Raw genomic sequence first — 18,593 nt, forward strand, 5'->3', positions numbered from 1 at the left:
CTCAAACACGTCCATTGTGTATGTTTTTAGCGACAAGCGGACGACATTCAAAACCATTTTGTTTACATCCCTGGCATTCCAATAATACGCTTTAGGAGTGGGTGTACAGTTTGAGTTTGGTCCAATCGGTCGGTATAGGCATATACCGGATCTTATTTTCTACACAAATTAGTCAAAACAAGACAAAATTGACATTTTTTATGAAAAATAAAACTGCATGAGTTTTCCTGATGTGATAAACTGTTAGAATCAGCCTTTGTTGTGTTCGTTTATGTGCTAAAAGAGTGACTTGAGAGCTGTTTCCCCGTTCACAATGGAAGTCAATGAGCGACTATTTTTTAAATTGCTAATAAACAACACAACGGAGCGAAATAACTTATGGAATGGACTAGTTTGCCCATAATAAGGTCAGAAAACAACCCAAACCTCTAAAAAAAAGTGGTCTTACCCTTTAAGTACAATTTAGAGGTACATACTATTTCCATTTTTCCAGTAATTAACCCACGACATCTCAGAGGCCATTTGTTTTTTAGTCCACTACAGTTAGTCTTTGGATAGTTTTAGTCTTCAGAGATTTAGATTACCGGTAGATTATTATTACAACAGAAAAAGGTACATTAAGCACTTAAGCCCTATTTTGGCCATTCAACAATAGTCGATCCACAAGCTCACAATGTAGCACTTCATCATACCTTCCTACTTTCACTCAAGTAAAATTTCTAATGCAGGTGAAGAGCATATACGTTGTGGTGTATACTGTATTGCTACTTTTACTTAACCAGAACATGATTGTGACTTTCTTCCAGACTTGCTAATTGGTGTCTGTGATAAGGGTCCCTGTAGCAGCCAGCTAGGGCTGTCGGTCACTCCGCCTCACAGTCCACACAATGCTGATTAGCTGTGGCTAATGGTGCCTGCCAGCCCAATTAGTGCTATTATGTGTGACCACTTCCCTGGTCCACTAATTACTGCGTGTGTGTGTGTGTGTGTGTGTGTGTGTGTGTGTGTGTGTGTGCGTGTGCGTGTGCGCGTGTGTGTGTGCTCGCGCATATGTTTGAATGTGTGTGTGTACGTGACTACGCGCACACAAAGGGGTGTGGGCTAAAGACACAGGTTACGAACGTACAATATGCCATACAGTATGTGCCTATTGTACAGTGTGTGTGTGTGTGTGTGCGTATGAGTGTGTGTAGGTGTGCGTGCGCATGCACGAGTGTGTGCGTGCGCATGCACGTGTGTATGAGCGTGCTGTGCAAAGGTGCACTGCAGTGTGTGGGTGTGGGTGTGCGACGTGCGTGTGACACAGAAAGCATGGGTAAGAAAATACAATAAGTGCAGTGTGTGTGTGTGTGTGTGTGTGTTATAGACCTCATATGTCCAAAACTGTCAATTTCAGGATAGAAATTCAATGTATGATCAATCTATGATCAAGTAGGGCGTTAAGTCAGCACAATAATGGACATGACAGTTTTAGCCGCCACGGCAGCAGCGATACATTGAGCGATAACCCGCGATATCAACCCGCCATCGCGGTACAAACCCAGCCTGTCATGTGTAATTAGGGTGGCACCTCGGCTCTGGAGCCGCGGCGTCACCCGGCTCACCAGACCTCATTTGAGAGAGTGACACGGCACGTCAGTCAGCCGTTAACACGCTGATTCATGGCCAGGCGCGCCGTGTCGCCGTGCACACTGCGATGCAGACCAACACCTGGCACTAATTTTTTTTAATTTATAAATATACTATATATATATTTCATTTTTTTGGGGGGGGGGGGGGGGGGGGCGCACCTAGTGTGTGTGTGTGTGTGTGGGGGGGGGGGGGTTCTTGTTACTATTGTCGGTGTGGGTGCATTGTGGTTCATAACATGCAGAGAGCAGTGCTACACACTACATAGAATGCTGCATTAGGAAACCTTTTACACAAGGTTACTGAATGGAATGAAGAGCCTTTTGTGCGGGTGTGTGTGTGTGTGTGTGTGTGTGTGTGTGTGTGTGTGTGTGTGACGGTCCTGCCCCCTCTGCCTCACTGTAAGCTAGAGGGAAGCCTCTGTGATGGCAGAGTGGAGCAGGCCGTCAGCCCAATTGTGCTCACCTGAGGTGGGTGTGGCTTAGGGGACTATATAGAGAGCTCTCCTGGCTGCAGCTCATTCTTCTCTCTGTCCTCCCTGCAAGCAGGACTGCCACCGGGCTCAAGGGCCTAACCACCCTTTTGTTAAGTTATGTTTTGCACCAGCTAATACAACACGCACACACCATTCTCCATACATCCCTACACTGCACACATTACTGATGACTGATATACTCACATCCCACACTTCATTATTTTGCTATGCTTTATTTACTTTAATATAATAAATATAATTACAAACTGTTAAACTCTTGTGTGGACTCCCTGTTTTTGCCATGCATCCCCTAGTGCATGACAAAATGGGGGCTCGTCCGTACATAATTAATTAATTGATTAATTGGAAGGAAAAAAAAAAAGAAAAGCATATACATATATCTTTTCTTTCCCGTTTGTCTTGTTTGGGAGTTTCACACTTGAGTTGTCTTGTTTTTTTTTGTTAGGAGCCGGACAGAGAAGGCATTTGGCCCCAGTTTACAGAGTTACAACAAAGGTAAGTGTTGGGATGTGGTTGCAAGTGTTAGTTACATGTGCATTTAGTTGGAACAAGTCCCTTAGCGACCGGCACCGTTAGGGTGTCAGTTGTTTGTTCCTTTCTTTGATTTACTCTTAGTGGAGTTTTGGTTAGCGGCGGATCTTGGGGGTCACACTAGGTGGCTGGAGGGGAGAAATCCTCATGCCCGGGTGCCGACAGTAGGTAAAGATAGGTAAGTTAGTTAGGAATAATAGGTAAGTTAGGGGGGGGTTTGTTCCATTTTGATTAAGGTTACTGTACTGCACTTTGTAATGCACAGCCCAACACTTGGTCTTGTTAAAGGTTTTTTTGTAGAAAATTTGCATACAAAGGAAAAATGAGTTCAGCTACAGATAAGTTTATTAAGTCTCCGTCAGTGGGGTTACTCGATATTTGTGCGAAGGATCAGCTATTGGTAATTGCTAAACATTATGACATCACAGTGACAGATAAGCTGAAGGCAGCAATGAAGGCCAGTCTAATCAGTGCGCTGGTAGACAAGGGCATTTTGCAGCCTGTCGAAGACAATGGTGATGAGGTCAGTTCAGAGGGTGAGTTCAAATGGAAGAAAGAACTTTTGGTGTTAAAACAACAACATGTTATGGAAATTGAAAGAATGAAACAACGTACTGAAATGGCCAAATTAGATGTGGAAACCAAAAAGCTAGAGTTGATCGAACAGGGCAAATTATCAGCAGATGCATTGAATAATGGTAATACTGAAAGGGGAGGAGGTGTCAAAGCTATGGACATTGGCAGTAGCCTGAGGCTCCTTCCTAGGTTCAATGAAAAAGATCCGGACACGTTTTTTCTCTTATTTGACAGAATTGCAGAGGCACAAGGTTGGACAGATGCAAATTGTGCTATAATGGTGCAGTCTGTACTCACAGGGAAAGCACAAGAGGCATTTGCTGCATTAACGTCTATGGACTCTAGGAGTTATGTAAAAGTTAAAGAGGCAGTGTTAAAAATATATGAGATGGTGCCAGAGGCTTACAGGCAGAGGGCTCGGGGCTGGAGAAAACGTGACAAAGAGTCACATGTGGAGTTTGTCAGAGATTTGGGTACACAGTTTTCGCGCTGGTGTTCATCATCTGAAGTGGAGAATTTTGAACAATTGTTTAATCTCATGGTCTTGGAGCAGTTTAAAAACACTCTGCCGTGTAATATTGCTACATACATCACTGAGCACAAAGTAAAAACGGCAACTGAGGCAGCAGTTTTGGCAGATGAGTACGTGTTAATTCACAAGAATAGTTACAGTGATCATGCTAGTGAGAATGTGTTCAATAAGTTTCCTCGTGTAAAGGGTGCTCCAGAAGTTTACAGAAATACGGCCGACAGCAGGGTGACACCAGGGACACATGACAAATCAGTGGGTGTATGTCATTATTGTAAATCTGCAGGACACTGGAAAAATGAGTGTCCGGTCCTCAAATCTAAGGACAGGTCCACCAGCTCACAGGTTAAACCAGTGGCACTGGCTAACTCACTCAGCCCAGTGGCTTTGCCTTTAGGACAACAGGGTGCTCTATTGAAGCCAAAAACGGCTGATGCATACTTGCCATTCATTTCAAATGGTTTTGTGTCTGTGATAGGAAGTGACAAACAAATACCAGTGAAGGTGCTACGAGACTGTGGATCACTAGATTCCTTTGTACGAGAGTCAGTGTTGCCATTTACAACTGAGACTGATACAGGGGAGAGCATTTTGATCCAGGGAATGGGCATGTTTGTGTTTTCTGTGCCAATCCATAAGATGTCCCTCACTTCAGAGTTGGTAAGTGGAGAGGTTCACATGGGGGTGAGACCGGAGTTGCCGGTTGCAGGGGTGGACATCATCCTGGGTAATGACCTTTGTGGGGAACGAATTTGGTCTGATCAGGTACCAAATGTAATTACCAGGAAGTGGCCTGGAGAGTTTCAGCAGGACAGTGTTTCTGATGGTACAGTGGGGTATCCAGCGTGCGCTGTTACACGTGCCATGGCCGCCTCACATGAGAACCAGAGTGATGATCAGGGCGAGAGGTCTGGTCTGGTTGATTTGACGTTGCCTGAGCAGTTTAAGTCTATGTCACATAGGGATTTGGCTGTAGAACAGAAGAATGATCCTAGCTTGCAAGAACTGTTTGACAAAGCCATGTCTGTTGACAAAATCAACAGTAGTGCACATGGGTATTTTGTGCAACAGGACTTGCTCTTTCGTAAATGGGTTCCACATGCAGAGGCTCTAGGTGGGGATCCAGTTTTTCAGTTTGTGGTTCCTAATAAATTTCGGTCATTGGTGTTGCAAACATGTCATAATAATGTGGCTGGGCATCAGGGAGTAAGGAAAACGTACAACCGGGTGTTGCGGTATTGTTTTTGGCCTCTGTTGAAACGAGACATTTCTGCTTACATCAAAAAGTGTCATACTTGCCAGTTGACGAGTAAGCCCAACCAGTCAATTAAGCCAGCTCCACTGTGTCCAATCCCTGCAGTGGAGAAACCATTTGAACATCTCATTATCGACTGTGTTGGGCCGTTGCCTCGTTCCACGCAGGGCCATACATATTTGCTCACGGTTATGTGTCAAGTAACCCGATACCCCGCAGCTTACCCACTTCGAACCATAACCACTAAGTCTGTTGTGAAAGCTTTGACACAGTTCATGTCTGTTTTTGGGATCGCGAAGGTCATCCAGAGCGATCGTGGTTCAAATTTCACCTCCCGTATGTTTGCTGAGGTTCTCAAGCAGCTTCAGGTCAAGCATAATATGGCTTCAGCCTATCATGCTCAGTCACAGGGGGCCTTAGAGCGGTTCCATCAAACCCTGAAGTCCATGTTGCGTTCTTACTGCACAGAATTGGGGAAAGATTGGGAGGAGGGATTACCGTGGCTGATGTTAGCATCTAGAGAGGTAGTCCAGGAAAGTACAGGTTTCAGCCCAAATGACCTGGTATTTGGTCACAAGGTTCGTGGTCCCATGGCTATGTTGGAGGACAGCTGGAAAGTAGCTGAACCCCCTAAAACTCTCCTTGACTATGTCAATGGGTTTAGACGCCGGTTGATTTTGGCAGTGGAAAGTGCAAAGGAGAATTTAGGACAGTCACAGAAAAAAATGAAATCTCTTCATGACAGACGTGCAGAGCCTAGGCAGTTTAAAGCTGGAGATCAAGTTTTGCTCCTTAAGCCTATAATAACTTCTCCTTTCCAGGCCAAATTCAGTGGGCCTTACACGGTTGTGAGACAGGTGACAGAGCAGAACTACATAATAGCTACTCCAGAGAGTAGAAAGAAGACGAAAATGTGTCATATCAATCTGCTAAAACCTTATTACTCAAAGGAGTCTGATGGTAAAGCAGGAAATGGGGAAAGTGTTAATTCCTGTCTTTGTACAACCAGGGTAGATGGGTCTTCACCGGTGTTGGACACTCGAGAGGAGGGGGAGACCCCGGCGGTCATTTTGCAGGGTCGGTTGAACAACACAGAATCCTTGAGTAAACTTGATTCTAATCTGGCCTATTTGAATGATGATGAACGCTCTGAGTTGGTGGCTCTTATTAACGGATATCCTGCTTTGTTGCACGATGTGCCCACTCGTACCCATTTAATTGAACATGATGTGGAGGTGGATGAAACGGCAATACCTATAAGGCAGCGTTTTTATAGGGTGTCTCCTGAGAAACGTAAACATTTGAACAAAGAGGTAGAGTACATGCTGGAGAACCATTTTGCTGAACCATGCAGCTCAAGCTGGGCATCACCTTGCCTACTGGTCGGTAAGCCTGACAAGACCTACAGAGTGTGTACAGACTATCGGAAGGTCAATAATGTAACTAAGCCAGATGCTTTTCCCCTTCCACGAATGGAAGACTGTATAGATGAAGTGGGATCAGCTAAGTATGTTAGTACATTTGACCTTTTAAAAGGATATTGGCAGGTCCCTCTGTCGAAGCGAGCACAGGAAGTTTGCGCTTTCATTACACCATCTGGGTTATACAAGTACACGGTTATGCCCTTTGGTCTGCGAAATGCGCCCGCAACTTTTCAGCGCCTCATGAATTTGGTGGTGGCTGGTTTGGAGGGATGTGCCGTATACCTTGACGATGTGGTAATCTACAGCGATACCTGGTCTGAGCACATGCAGCGTACTAAGGCTCTCTTGGAGAGGTTGGTCTGGGCACGATTGACAATCAACTTGGCTAAATGTGAGTTTGCAAGGGCCACAGTAACATATTTGGGCAAGGTGGTCGGTCAGGGCAGTGTACGCATGGTTCAGGACAAGGTCAAGGCAATGATTGAATATCCTCATCCAACTACAAAGAAAGAGTTGCTCCGGTTTATGGGCCTAGTAGGATATTATAGGAGTTTCTGTAGAAACTTTTCGTCCGTGGCTGAGCCGTTAACCAGGCTGTTCAAAAAGGATACCAAATTTGTCTGGTCAACTAATTGTGAGTTGGCATTTGAAAATCTCAAGGCTCTGTTGTGTTCAGCTCCGGTTCTAGCTGCTCCCCATTTGGATAAATCCTTTTCACTACAGGTCGATGCTTCAAATGTAGGATGCGGAGCTGCTCTTTTGCAAGCAGATGAGCAGGGGGTTGACAGAGTGGTTGCTTTCTTTTCAAGAAAGTTCAATACATATCAGCTCAACTACTCTGTTATTGAGAAGGAGGCGCTAGGGCTAATATTAGCCTTGCAACACTTTGATGTGTACTTGGGTTCTGGTTTAACTCCCCTGGTCGCTTATACAGACCACAACCCACTGACATTTTTGAAGTCTCTCCAAAATCCAAACCAGAGGTTAATGCGATGGGCATTATTCTTGCAGCCCTATAATATGGAGATTCGTCACATTAAAGGCTCTCAGAACGTGATGGCAGATGCACTGTCACGTATACATTAGGGTGTTAACCTGTTCACGTACATTTCCTGTTTTGCTTGTTTTTTCCCATTCTAGACTGTCCTGTCTCCGGCTCTCTTAAATTGCTCCTAGTACCAGGGTTGCTGAGGCTGGGGGCAGGATGGTGGGTAATGGTGAGGAAGCAGGTAGTATGGGTAGGTAGTGTACAGTTGCACAGAGAAGTCTGGGTAAATGCAGACATTAAAATTGTTAGTTGTTAGATTGGAAATCTTGTTTTGGTGAACTGTAAACTGTTTTGTCCTGTAAAACCCTCCTGTGTAGCTCTCCGGTCCCACCTGTCCCAAGTGTCCATACGCCAGAGCTAATTCGGGGCGGATGCGAAGGGCAGTGGGGCCACAGCTGGACTACTATGGGGGAATGAAACAGGTATTGAGCATCCAGGGGGCATTGTTGTACAGTAGTAAGTCAAAGTTGAAAAGGTGGCTGTTTGATTTGTTTAGTTTGGTCAAGTTGGAGGGATAATATTTGTTTATTGGTTGCTAATTTGTGGTTTGTTTTTCTTTTAGATGATGTGGTGGAGCATCATTTTTATGGAGGGGGGTGTGACGGTCCTGCCCCCTCTGCCTCACTGTAAGCTAGAGGGAAGCCTCTGTGATGGCAGAGTGGAGCAGGCCGTCAGCCCAATTGTGCTCACCTGAGGTGGGTGTGGCTTAGGGGACTATATAGAGAGCTCTCCTGGCTGCAGCTCATTCTTCTCTCTGTCCTCCCTGCAAGCAGGACTGCCACCGGGCTCAAGGGCCTAACCACCCTTTTGTTAAGTTATGTTTTGCACCAGCTAATACAACACGCACACACCATTCTCCATACATCCCTACACTGCACACATTACTGATGACTGATATACTCACATCCCACACTTCATTATTTTGCTATGCTTTATTTACTTTAATATAATAAATATAATTACAAACTGTTAAACTCTTGTGTGGACTCCCTGTTTTTGCCATGCATCCCCTAGTGCATGACAAAATGGGGGCTCGTCCGTACATAATTAATTAATTGATTAATTGGAAGGAAAAAAAAAAAGAAAAGCATATACATATATCTTTTCTTTCCCGTTTGTCTTGTTTGGGAGTTTCACACTTGAGTTGTCTTGTTTTTTTTTGTTAGGAGCCGGACAGAGAAGGCATTTGGCCCCAGTTTACAGAGTTACAACAAAGGTAAGTGTTGGGATGTGGTTGCAAGTGTTAGTTACATGTGCATTTAGTTGGAACAAGTCCCTTAGCGACCGGCACCGTTAGGGTGTCAGTTGTTTGTTCCTTTCTTTGATTTACTCTTAGTGGAGTTTTGGTTAGCGGCGGATCTTGGGGGTCACACTAGGTGGCTGGAGGGGAGAAATCCTCATGCCCGGGTGCCGACAGTAGGTAAAGATAGGTAAGTTAGTTAGGAATAATAGGTAAGTTAGGGGGGGGTTTGTTCCATTTTGATTAAGGTTACTGTACTGCACTTTGTAATGCACAGCCCAACACTTGGTCTTGTTAAAGGTTTTTTTGTAGAAAATTTGCATACAAAGGAAAAATGAGTTCAGCTACAGATAAGTTTATTAAGTCTCCGTCAGTGGGGTTACTCGATATTTGTGCGAAGGATCAGCTATTGGTAATTGCTAAACATTATGACATCACAGTGACAGATAAGCTGAAGGCAGCAATGAAGGCCAGTCTAATCAGTGCGCTGGTAGACAAGGGCATTTTGCAGCCTGTCGAAGACAATGGTGATGAGGTCAGTTCAGAGGGTGAGTTCAAATGGAAGAAAGAACTTTTGGTGTTAAAACAACAACATGTTATGGAAATTGAAAGAATGAAACAACGTACTGAAATGGCCAAATTAGATGTGGAAACCAAAAAGCTAGAGTTGATCGAACAGGGCAAATTATCAGCAGATGCATTGAATAATGGTAATACTGAAAGGGGAGGAGGTGTCAAAGCTATGGACATTGGCAGTAGCCTGAGGCTCCTTCCTAGGTTCAATGAAAAAGATCCGGACACGTTTTTTCTCTTATTTGACAGAATTGCAGAGGCACAAGGTTGGACAGATGCAAATTGTGCTATAATGGTGCAGTCTGTACTCACAGGGAAAGCACAAGAGGCATTTGCTGCATTAACGTCTATGGACTCTAGGAGTTATGTAAAAGTTAAAGAGGCAGTGTTAAAAATATATGAGATGGTGCCAGAGGCTTACAGGCAGAGGGCTCGGGGCTGGAGAAAACGTGACAAAGAGTCACATGTGGAGTTTGTCAGAGATTTGGGTACACAGTTTTCGCGCTGGTGTTCATCATCTGAAGTGGAGAATTTTGAACAATTGTTTAATCTCATGGTCTTGGAGCAGTTTAAAAACACTCTGCCGTGTAATATTGCTACATACATCACTGAGCACAAAGTAAAAACGGCAACTGAGGCAGCAGTTTTGGCAGATGAGTACGTGTTAATTCACAAGAATAGTTACAGTGATCATGCTAGTGAGAATGTGTTCAATAAGTTTCCTCGTGTAAAGGGTGCTCCAGAAGTTTACAGAAATACGGCCGACAGCAGGGTGACACCAGGGACACATGACAAATCAGTGGGTGTATGTCATTATTGTAAATCTGCAGGACACTGGAAAAATGAGTGTCCGGTCCTCAAATCTAAGGACAGGTCCACCAGCTCACAGGTTAAACCAGTGGCACTGGCTAACTCACTCAGCCCAGTGGCTTTGCCTTTAGGACAACAGGGTGCTCTATTGAAGCCAAAAACGGCTGATGCATACTTGCCATTCATTTCAAATGGTTTTGTGTCTGTGATAGGAAGTGACAAACAAATACCAGTGAAGGTGCTACGAGACTGTGGATCACTAGATTCCTTTGTACGAGAGTCAGTGTTGCCATTTACAACTGAGACTGATACAGGGGAGAGCATTTTGATCCAGGGAATGGGCATGTTTGTGTTTTCTGTGCCAATCCATAAGATGTCCCTCACTTCAGAGTTGGTAAGTGGAGAGGTTCACATGGGGGTGAGACCGGAGTTGCCGGTTGCAGGGGTGGACATCATCCTGGGTAATGACCTTTGTGGGGAACGAATTTGGTCTGATCAGGTACCAAATGTAATTACCAGGAAGTGGCCTGGAGAGTTTCAGCAGGACAGTGTTTCTGATGGTACAGTGGGGTATCCAGCGTGCGCTGTTACACGTGCCATGGCCGCCTCACATGAGAACCAGAGTGATGATCAGGGCGAGAGGTCTGGTCTGGTTGATTTGACGTTGCCTGAGCAGTTTAAGTCTATGTCACATAGGGATTTGGCTGTAGAACAGAAGAATGATCCTAGCTTGCAAGAACTGTTTGACAAAGCCATGTCTGTTGACAAAATCAACAGTAGTGCACATGGGTATTTTGTGCAACAGGACTTGCTCTTTCGTAAATGGGTTCCACATGCAGAGGCTCTAGGTGGGGATCCAGTTTTTCAGTTTGTGGTTCCTAATAAATTTCGGTCATTGGTGTTGCAAACATGTCATAATAATGTGGCTGGGCATCAGGGAGTAAGGAAAACGTACAACCGGGTGTTGCGGTATTGTTTTTGGCCTCTGTTGAAACGAGACATTTCTGCTTACATCAAAAAGTGTCATACTTGCCAGTTGACGAGTAAGCCCAACCAGTCAATTAAGCCAGCTCCACTGTGTCCAATCCCTGCAGTGGAGAAACCATTTGAACATCTCATTATCGACTGTGTTGGGCCGTTGCCTCGTTCCACGCAGGGCCATACATATTTGCTCACGGTTATGTGTCAAGTAACCCGATACCCCGCAGCTTACCCACTTCGAACCATAACCACTAAGTCTGTTGTGAAAGCTTTGACACAGTTCATGTCTGTTTTTGGGATCGCGAAGGTCATCCAGAGCGATCGTGGTTCAAATTTCACCTCCCGTATGTTTGCTGAGGTTCTCAAGCAGCTTCAGGTCAAGCATAATATGGCTTCAGCCTATCATGCTCAGTCACAGGGGGCCTTAGAGCGGTTCCATCAAACCCTGAAGTCCATGTTGCGTTCTTACTGCACAGAATTGGGGAAAGATTGGGAGGAGGGATTACCGTGGCTGATGTTAGCATCTAGAGAGGTAGTCCAGGAAAGTACAGGTTTCAGCCCAAATGACCTGGTATTTGGTCACAAGGTTCGTGGTCCCATGGCTATGTTGGAGGACAGCTGGAAAGTAGCTGAACCCCCTAAAACTCTCCTTGACTATGTCAATGGGTTTAGACGCCGGTTGATTTTGGCAGTGGAAAGTGCAAAGGAGAATTTAGGACAGTCACAGAAAAAAATGAAATCTCTTCATGACAGACGTGCAGAGCCTAGGCAGTTTAAAGCTGGAGATCAAGTTTTGCTCCTTAAGCCTATAATAACTTCTCCTTTCCAGGCCAAATTCAGTGGGCCTTACACGGTTGTGAGACAGGTGACAGAGCAGAACTACATAATAGCTACTCCAGAGAGTAGAAAGAAGACGAAAATGTGTCATATCAATCTGCTAAAACCTTATTACTCAAAGGAGTCTGATGGTAAAGCAGGAAATGGGGAAAGTGTTAATTCCTGTCTTTGTACAACCAGGGTAGATGGGTCTTCACCGGTGTTGGACACTCGAGAGGAGGGGGAGACCCCGGCGGTCATTTTGCAGGGTCGGTTGAACAACACAGAATCCTTGAGTAAACTTGATTCTAATCTGGCCTATTTGAATGATGATGAACGCTCTGAGTTGGTGGCTCTTATTAACGGATATCCTGCTTTGTTGCACGATGTGCCCACTCGTACCCATTTAATTGAACATGATGTGGAGGTGGATGAAACGGCAATACCTATAAGGCAGCGTTTTTATAGGGTGTCTCCTGAGAAACGTAAACATTTGAACAAAGAGGTAGAGTACATGCTGGAGAACCATTTTGCTGAACCATGCAGCTCAAGCTGGGCATCACCTTGCCTACTGGTCGGTAAGCCTGACAAGACCTACAGAGTGTGTACAGACTATCGGAAGGTCAATAATGTAACTAAGCCAGATGCTTTTCCCCTTCCACGAATGGAAGACTGTATAGATGAAGTGGGATCAGCTAAGTATGTTAGTACATTTGACCTTTTAAAAGGATATTGGCAGGTCCCTCTGTCGAAGCGAGCACAGGAAGTTTGCGCTTTCATTACACCATCTGGGTTATACAAGTACACGGTTATGCCCTTTGGTCTGCGAAATGCGCCCGCAACTTTTCAGCGCCTCATGAATTTGGTGGTGGCTGGTTTGGAGGGATGTGCCGTATACCTTGACGATGTGGTAATCTACAGCGATACCTGGTCTGAGCACATGCAGCGTACTAAGGCTCTCTTGGAGAGGTTGGTCTGGGCACGATTGACAATCAACTTGGCTAAATGTGAGTTTGCAAGGGCCACAGTAACATATTTGGGCAAGGTGGTCGGTCAGGGCAGTGTACGCATGGTTCAGGACAAGGTCAAGGCAATGATTGAATATCCTCATCCAACTACAAAGAAAGAGTTGCTCCGGTTTATGGGCCTAGTAGGATATTATAGGAGTTTCTGTAGAAACTTTTCGTCCGTGGCTGAGCCGTTAACCAGGCTGTTCAAAAAGGATACCAAATTTGTCTGGTCAACTAATTGTGAGTTGGCATTTGAAAATCTCAAGGCTCTGTTGTGTTCAGCTCCGGTTCTAGCTGCTCCCCATTTGGATAAATCCTTTTCACTACAGGTCGATGCTTCAAATGTAGGATGCGGAGCTGCTCTTTTGCAAGCAGATGAGCAGGGGGTTGACAGAGTGGTTGCTTTCTTTTCAAGAAAGTTCAATACATATCAGCTCAACTACTCTGTTATTGAGAAGGAGGCGCTAGGGCTAATATTAGCCTTGCAACACTTTGATGTGTACTTGGGTTCTGGTTTAACTCCCCTGGTCGCTTATACAGACCACAACCCACTGACATTTTTGAAGTCTCTCCAAAATCCAAACCAGAGGTTAATGCGATGGGCATTATTCTTGCAGCCCTATAATATGGAGATTCGTCACATTAAAGGCTCTCAGAACGTGATGGCAGATGCACTGTCACGTATACATTAGGGTGTTAACCTGTTCACGTACATTTCCTGTTTTGCTTGTTTTTTCCCATTCTAGACTGTCCTGTCTCCGGCTCTCTTAAATTGCTCCTAGTACCAGGGTTGCTGAGGCTGGGGGCAGGATGGTGGGTAATGGTGAGGAAGCAGGTAGTATGGGTAGGTAGTGTACAGTTGCACAGAGAAGTCTGGGTAAATGCAGACATTAAAATTGTTAGTTGTTAGATTGGAAATCTTGTTTTGGTGAACTGTAAACTGTTTTGTCCTGTAAAACCCTCCTGTGTAGCTCTCCGGTCCCACCTGTCCCAAGTGTCCATACGCCAGAGCTAATTCGGGGCGGATGCGAAGGGCAGTGGGGCCACAGCTGGACTACTATGGGGGAATGAAACAGGTATTGAGCATCCAGGGGGCATTGTTGTACAGTAGTAAGTCAAAGTTGAAAAGGTGGCTGTTTGATTTGTTTAGTTTGGTCAAGTTGGAGGGATAATATTTGTTTATTGGTTGCTAATTTGTGGTTTGTTTTTCTTTTAGATGATGTGGTGGAGCATCATTTTTATGGAGGGGGGTGTGACGGTCCTGCCCCCTCTGCCTCACTGTAAGCTAGAGGGAAGCCTCTGTGATGGCAGAGTGGAGCAGGCCGTCAGCCCAATTGTGCTCACCTGAGGTGGGTGTGGCTTAGGGGACTATATAGAGAGCTCTCCTGGCTGCAGCTCATTCTTCTCTCTGTCCTCCCTGCAAGCAGGACTGCCACCGGGCTCAAGGGCCTAACCACCCTTTTGTTAAGTTATGTTTTGCACCAGCTAATACAACACGCACACACCATTCTCCATACATCCCTACACTGCACACATTACTGATGACTGATATACTCACATCCCACACTTCATTATTTTGCTATGCTTTATTTACTTTAATATAATAAATATAATTACAAACTGTTAAACTCTTGTGTGGACTCCCTGTTTTTGCCATGCATCCCCTAGTGCATGACAGTGTGTGTGTGTCAGAGAGAGAGAGACTTAAATGGATGGGTATACTGTACATGAGAGAGGATCCATTTCCCATTGAGATAAACAGTACTAACAAACAGAGAACAGAATATAGGAATAATATTGTGTTACACAGGTACACCCCCCTCTTTACAACCCCCTTATTATATTCTATCATAACCTGGTGGACATGTTACAAGTTAAGTTAAAGTCCTACAGTCCTGTGTGTGTGTGTGTGTGTGTGTGTGTGTGTGTGTGTGTGTGTGTGTGTGTGTGTGTGTGTGTGTGACTGTGTGTGGTAGAAGGGCAGTGCTTTAGTACCTGAAGAGGTGTCCCACAGGGCTCATGCACAGCACTACGTGCAGATTGTTCCTGACACGTTCCATCAGATAGCTGAACAGAGAGTCTGGAGTCTCCATCACCTTGTCTTTCCTGGCTGACTCTGACACAGCGTTGCACACCTGCAATACATGTTCAACACCGTCAAAGTCTATACCAGTGGTTCTCAAACTGTGGTATGGTTAGGTTTTGGCACCGTTTTACTGATGTTACGTTTAGGAATAAGGTTAGGTTTTTAGGCATAGTTTACTGAGGTTATGTTTTGGAATAAGGTTAGGTTTAAGCATAGTTTTACTGAGGTTACGTTTAGGAATAAGGTTAGGTTTAAGCATAGTTTTACTGAGGTTACGTTTAGGAATAAGGTTAGGTTTAAGCATAGTTTTACTGAGGTTACGTTTAGGAATAAAGTTAGGTTTAAGCATAGTTTTACTTAGGTTACGTTTAGGAATAAAGTTAGGTTTTTAGGCACTGTTTACTGAGGTAACTTTTAGTAATACCTGGTGGCGACTAAGACTGGTAAATGAATAATCCAATCTCTAATATTCATTGAATATGGGGAACACATTTATATTCTAATATAAACATAAATATTAGGTTTATTTGACAGGGAGAATACAAAAAAAACGATGTATCGAGTTATACAAACAAACAAGCCAAAAACAATCTAATTTAATTTCTGGGGAATGTTAACAGCATGTTGGTGCGTTGCCCGTGTTTTGGGGATAGTGTTCTGGTATTCAATCTACAATCAGCCTTGCAGCGTGAAGCAGTGTGTAAATGTAGATTGGCTATTCTCACAATATTTAGCTTTGGAACCGAGTCAAGCAAAATGTAATGCTTCAACTCCTACAATTTGAAGATCGTGCCCTGAAAAAGCCACCATTCATTCATACATACATATACTGTAACTGTCAGAAACCACACCAAAATATATCGGAATTGACTTCCCCGATTGCAACAACAATAACAAAAAATCTGTGATATTGTGAAAAGTGATGAAACAATGGAGCAATGAGCAGACAAAAGTGGAACTGGAACACTTTAAAATTGAAGCTGATGAATGAAACGGGTATCTGCAACTGAGAATGCAAAGACATAGGCCTGTTGTTTATTAACGGGAACAAACACCACAGCAATGATTACCATCACAATAATAGAGCTTTGACTTTTTAATAAAAAAAACCAAGAAGAAATGTAAACACAGTTACACCAGCTGGCTGTACTGTTGCAGTTTAATCTGAGGCAACCTGCTCTACGTCCCTAGCTGTTGCTTGGGCAAAAATAGTTATATGGAAAACATTACAAGAAAAGGTGCAAAAAATTTAAATAAACACATGATGTTGCAGCTCCAGACAGATTTTCTATAAAAAAAATTGTGGGACCAAAAACGTCTCTTTTGATAGATAGTAAAGGTTGCCAGTGGATATTACCAAACCTTTTCATGTCAAGGACCCCCAAATGATTAGCCTGCAGACCCCCATTAGAAAATATACCCCCATAAGAGAAGATCTTTACGGCTCTAGCAGTGATTCTCAACCCATTTCATTTCAAGGACCCTCAGTTTGACATGCATTAGTCTACGGACCTCCCAATTTAATGGCATTTCTATCTCTGGGACCCCTAATTTAAATAGTAAAATCAATGTTAATTTAACTCTGAGGGTGTACAAATGGAACCAAATGGACCCGTTTGGGTCCATTTGTACCATATTACATATAGCCTATTTACGTATACCTTTAAAGCGTTATTCATATAGTCTGATGTATCGGTGAGGTGAGCACCGCAACTACTACATGACATCACAGAGCCACGGTGAAGAGCCAATCACCAGCCTCCCCAGCCGTTCTCTCCGTTTTTACTCACCACCGCTCCACGTTATTACAGCTCCGGTGGGTGGTCACCGTCACTGAACCACTGCACTGCACTGCACTTGTGTACTGTACTGTACTGTACCTCGTCATACTGAACCACTGCAGTCTACAGTGTGTACTGTACTGTACCTCATACTGAACCACTGCAGTCTACAGTGAGTACTGTACTGTAGGCTACTGTACCTCGTCATACTCGGCCTGCGTGTAGAGGTTGGGCACCTCTCCGGAGCTCAGGATGTTGTTGATGTCGTCCAGGAAGGCCTGGTCCGAGAGGTGGGAGTCGTTCAGCAGGAACACGGTGGGCTTGTTGTCCACTCCGGTCAGACGGTACAGCCTCTTGATGTCTGGACACCAGCATGGAGACACAACACACAGCACCCCAAGGCTATTAGAGTTTACCCTTTTAGACCTTTTTTAATTTCTATTTTTAAGTTTTATTACACAATACTTACCTTTTCAATCCTGTAACACAAAAAAGTAAATCTAATAAAAACTGACAAAAAAACAGAAGTAGTATAATCTTGGGACACACCCATGAGTGTGTTTACTTTATACTTATAGTTTATAGTTTCAACGTGCAGGTATTCTACTGTTAGACGGATGATAGGTTTACTTATGATACATTGATATAGTATGATACTTTAACAGTTTGACTCCATAAACTCCACTGGCTTCCCATCAAATTCCGCATTGACTATCAGATCCTTCTCCATACTTTCAAGGCCATCCATAACCTCAACCCCCCCTTATCTGTCTGACCTTGTTCACGTCGACATTCCCACCCGGTCTCTTCGGTCTGCCTCCTCCATCAAACTGAAAGTCCTCCCAGCCCCGTCTGTCCACCATGGGGTCAAGAGCTTTCAGCCGCTCTGCCCCTCACCTCTGGAACTCCCTCCCCCCTGATATTAGAAACATGGACTCAATCACCTCATTTCAAACCCGCCTGTTTAGGCAGGCCTATGATTGATCGATCTGTGTTTAAACCCACCTGTTTAGGCAGGCCTATGATTGATCTGTGTTTAAACCCGCCTGTTTAGGCAGGCCTATGATTGATCGATCTGTGTTTAAACCCACCTGTTTAGGCAGGCCTATGATTGATCTGTGTTTAAACCCGCCTGTTTAGGCAGGCCTATGATTGATCTGTGTTTAAACCCGCCTGTTTAGGCAGGCCTATGATTGATCTGTGTTTAAACCCGCCTGTTTAGGCAGGCCTATGATTGATCTGTGTTTAAACCCGCCTGTTTAGGCAGGCCTATGATTGATCTGTGTTTAAACCCGCCTGTTTAGGCAGGCCTATGATTGATCTGTGTTTTCTGCTGCAAGCTATACAAGCTGTAATATATTGTCTTGCTTTTAACTATGTTTTGTGTCAACTGTTTTTAACGGCGACCTTGAGTGCCCTGAAAGGCGCCTTATAAATAAAATGTATTATTATTATTATTATAAAACGCGTTACCCGCTATTTAATCAAATATTCTACGCTGCCGAGATTGTTTTATTACTTTTAGAGCATACGCTGAAGTATTTTCCGCTTTCAACGACGAAAATCTGGCGAAAAATCCCGTCGGCATCAGCACCAGCGGCCATTACAATGCGCTACAGGATCCGCCTCCATGAGGCACTGTAGACCAAACGAACCCCCCGGTCCACTTACATTGAGCTCAATTTCCCAGAAGCCTTGATTTCCGGTTTCGTCATCATAACACGACGGCCTCGCCCGCTGTTTATTTTTAATTATTTTAAAACGGCGAATGAAACGCATTAAACAAATGTCGGGTATTAGCGTTTTAC

General features: G+C 44.3%; 1 protein-coding gene across 1 annotated transcript in view; it reads right to left on the reverse strand.

Moving 5' to 3' along the window:
• dnah2 (dynein, axonemal, heavy chain 2) overlaps positions 1-18,593 on the reverse strand; it is a gene marked incomplete at both ends in the record, with an annotated part of 80,538 nt that overhangs the window by 51,180 nt on the left and 10,765 nt on the right. The window contains 2 exons of the mRNA XM_080793160.1: positions 14,914-15,053; positions 16,986-17,146. Of these exons, the coding sequence (XP_080649286.1) occupies positions 14,914-15,053; positions 16,986-17,146 (301 nt within the window). The remainder of the gene's footprint in view (positions 1-14,913; positions 15,054-16,985; positions 17,147-18,593) is intronic.

This window comes from Protomyctophum bolini (assembly GCF_963924005.1).
Source record: "Protomyctophum bolini genome assembly, chromosome: 20".
In the NCBI taxonomy this organism is placed as follows: Eukaryota; Metazoa; Chordata; class Actinopteri; order Myctophiformes; family Myctophidae; genus Protomyctophum; species Protomyctophum bolini.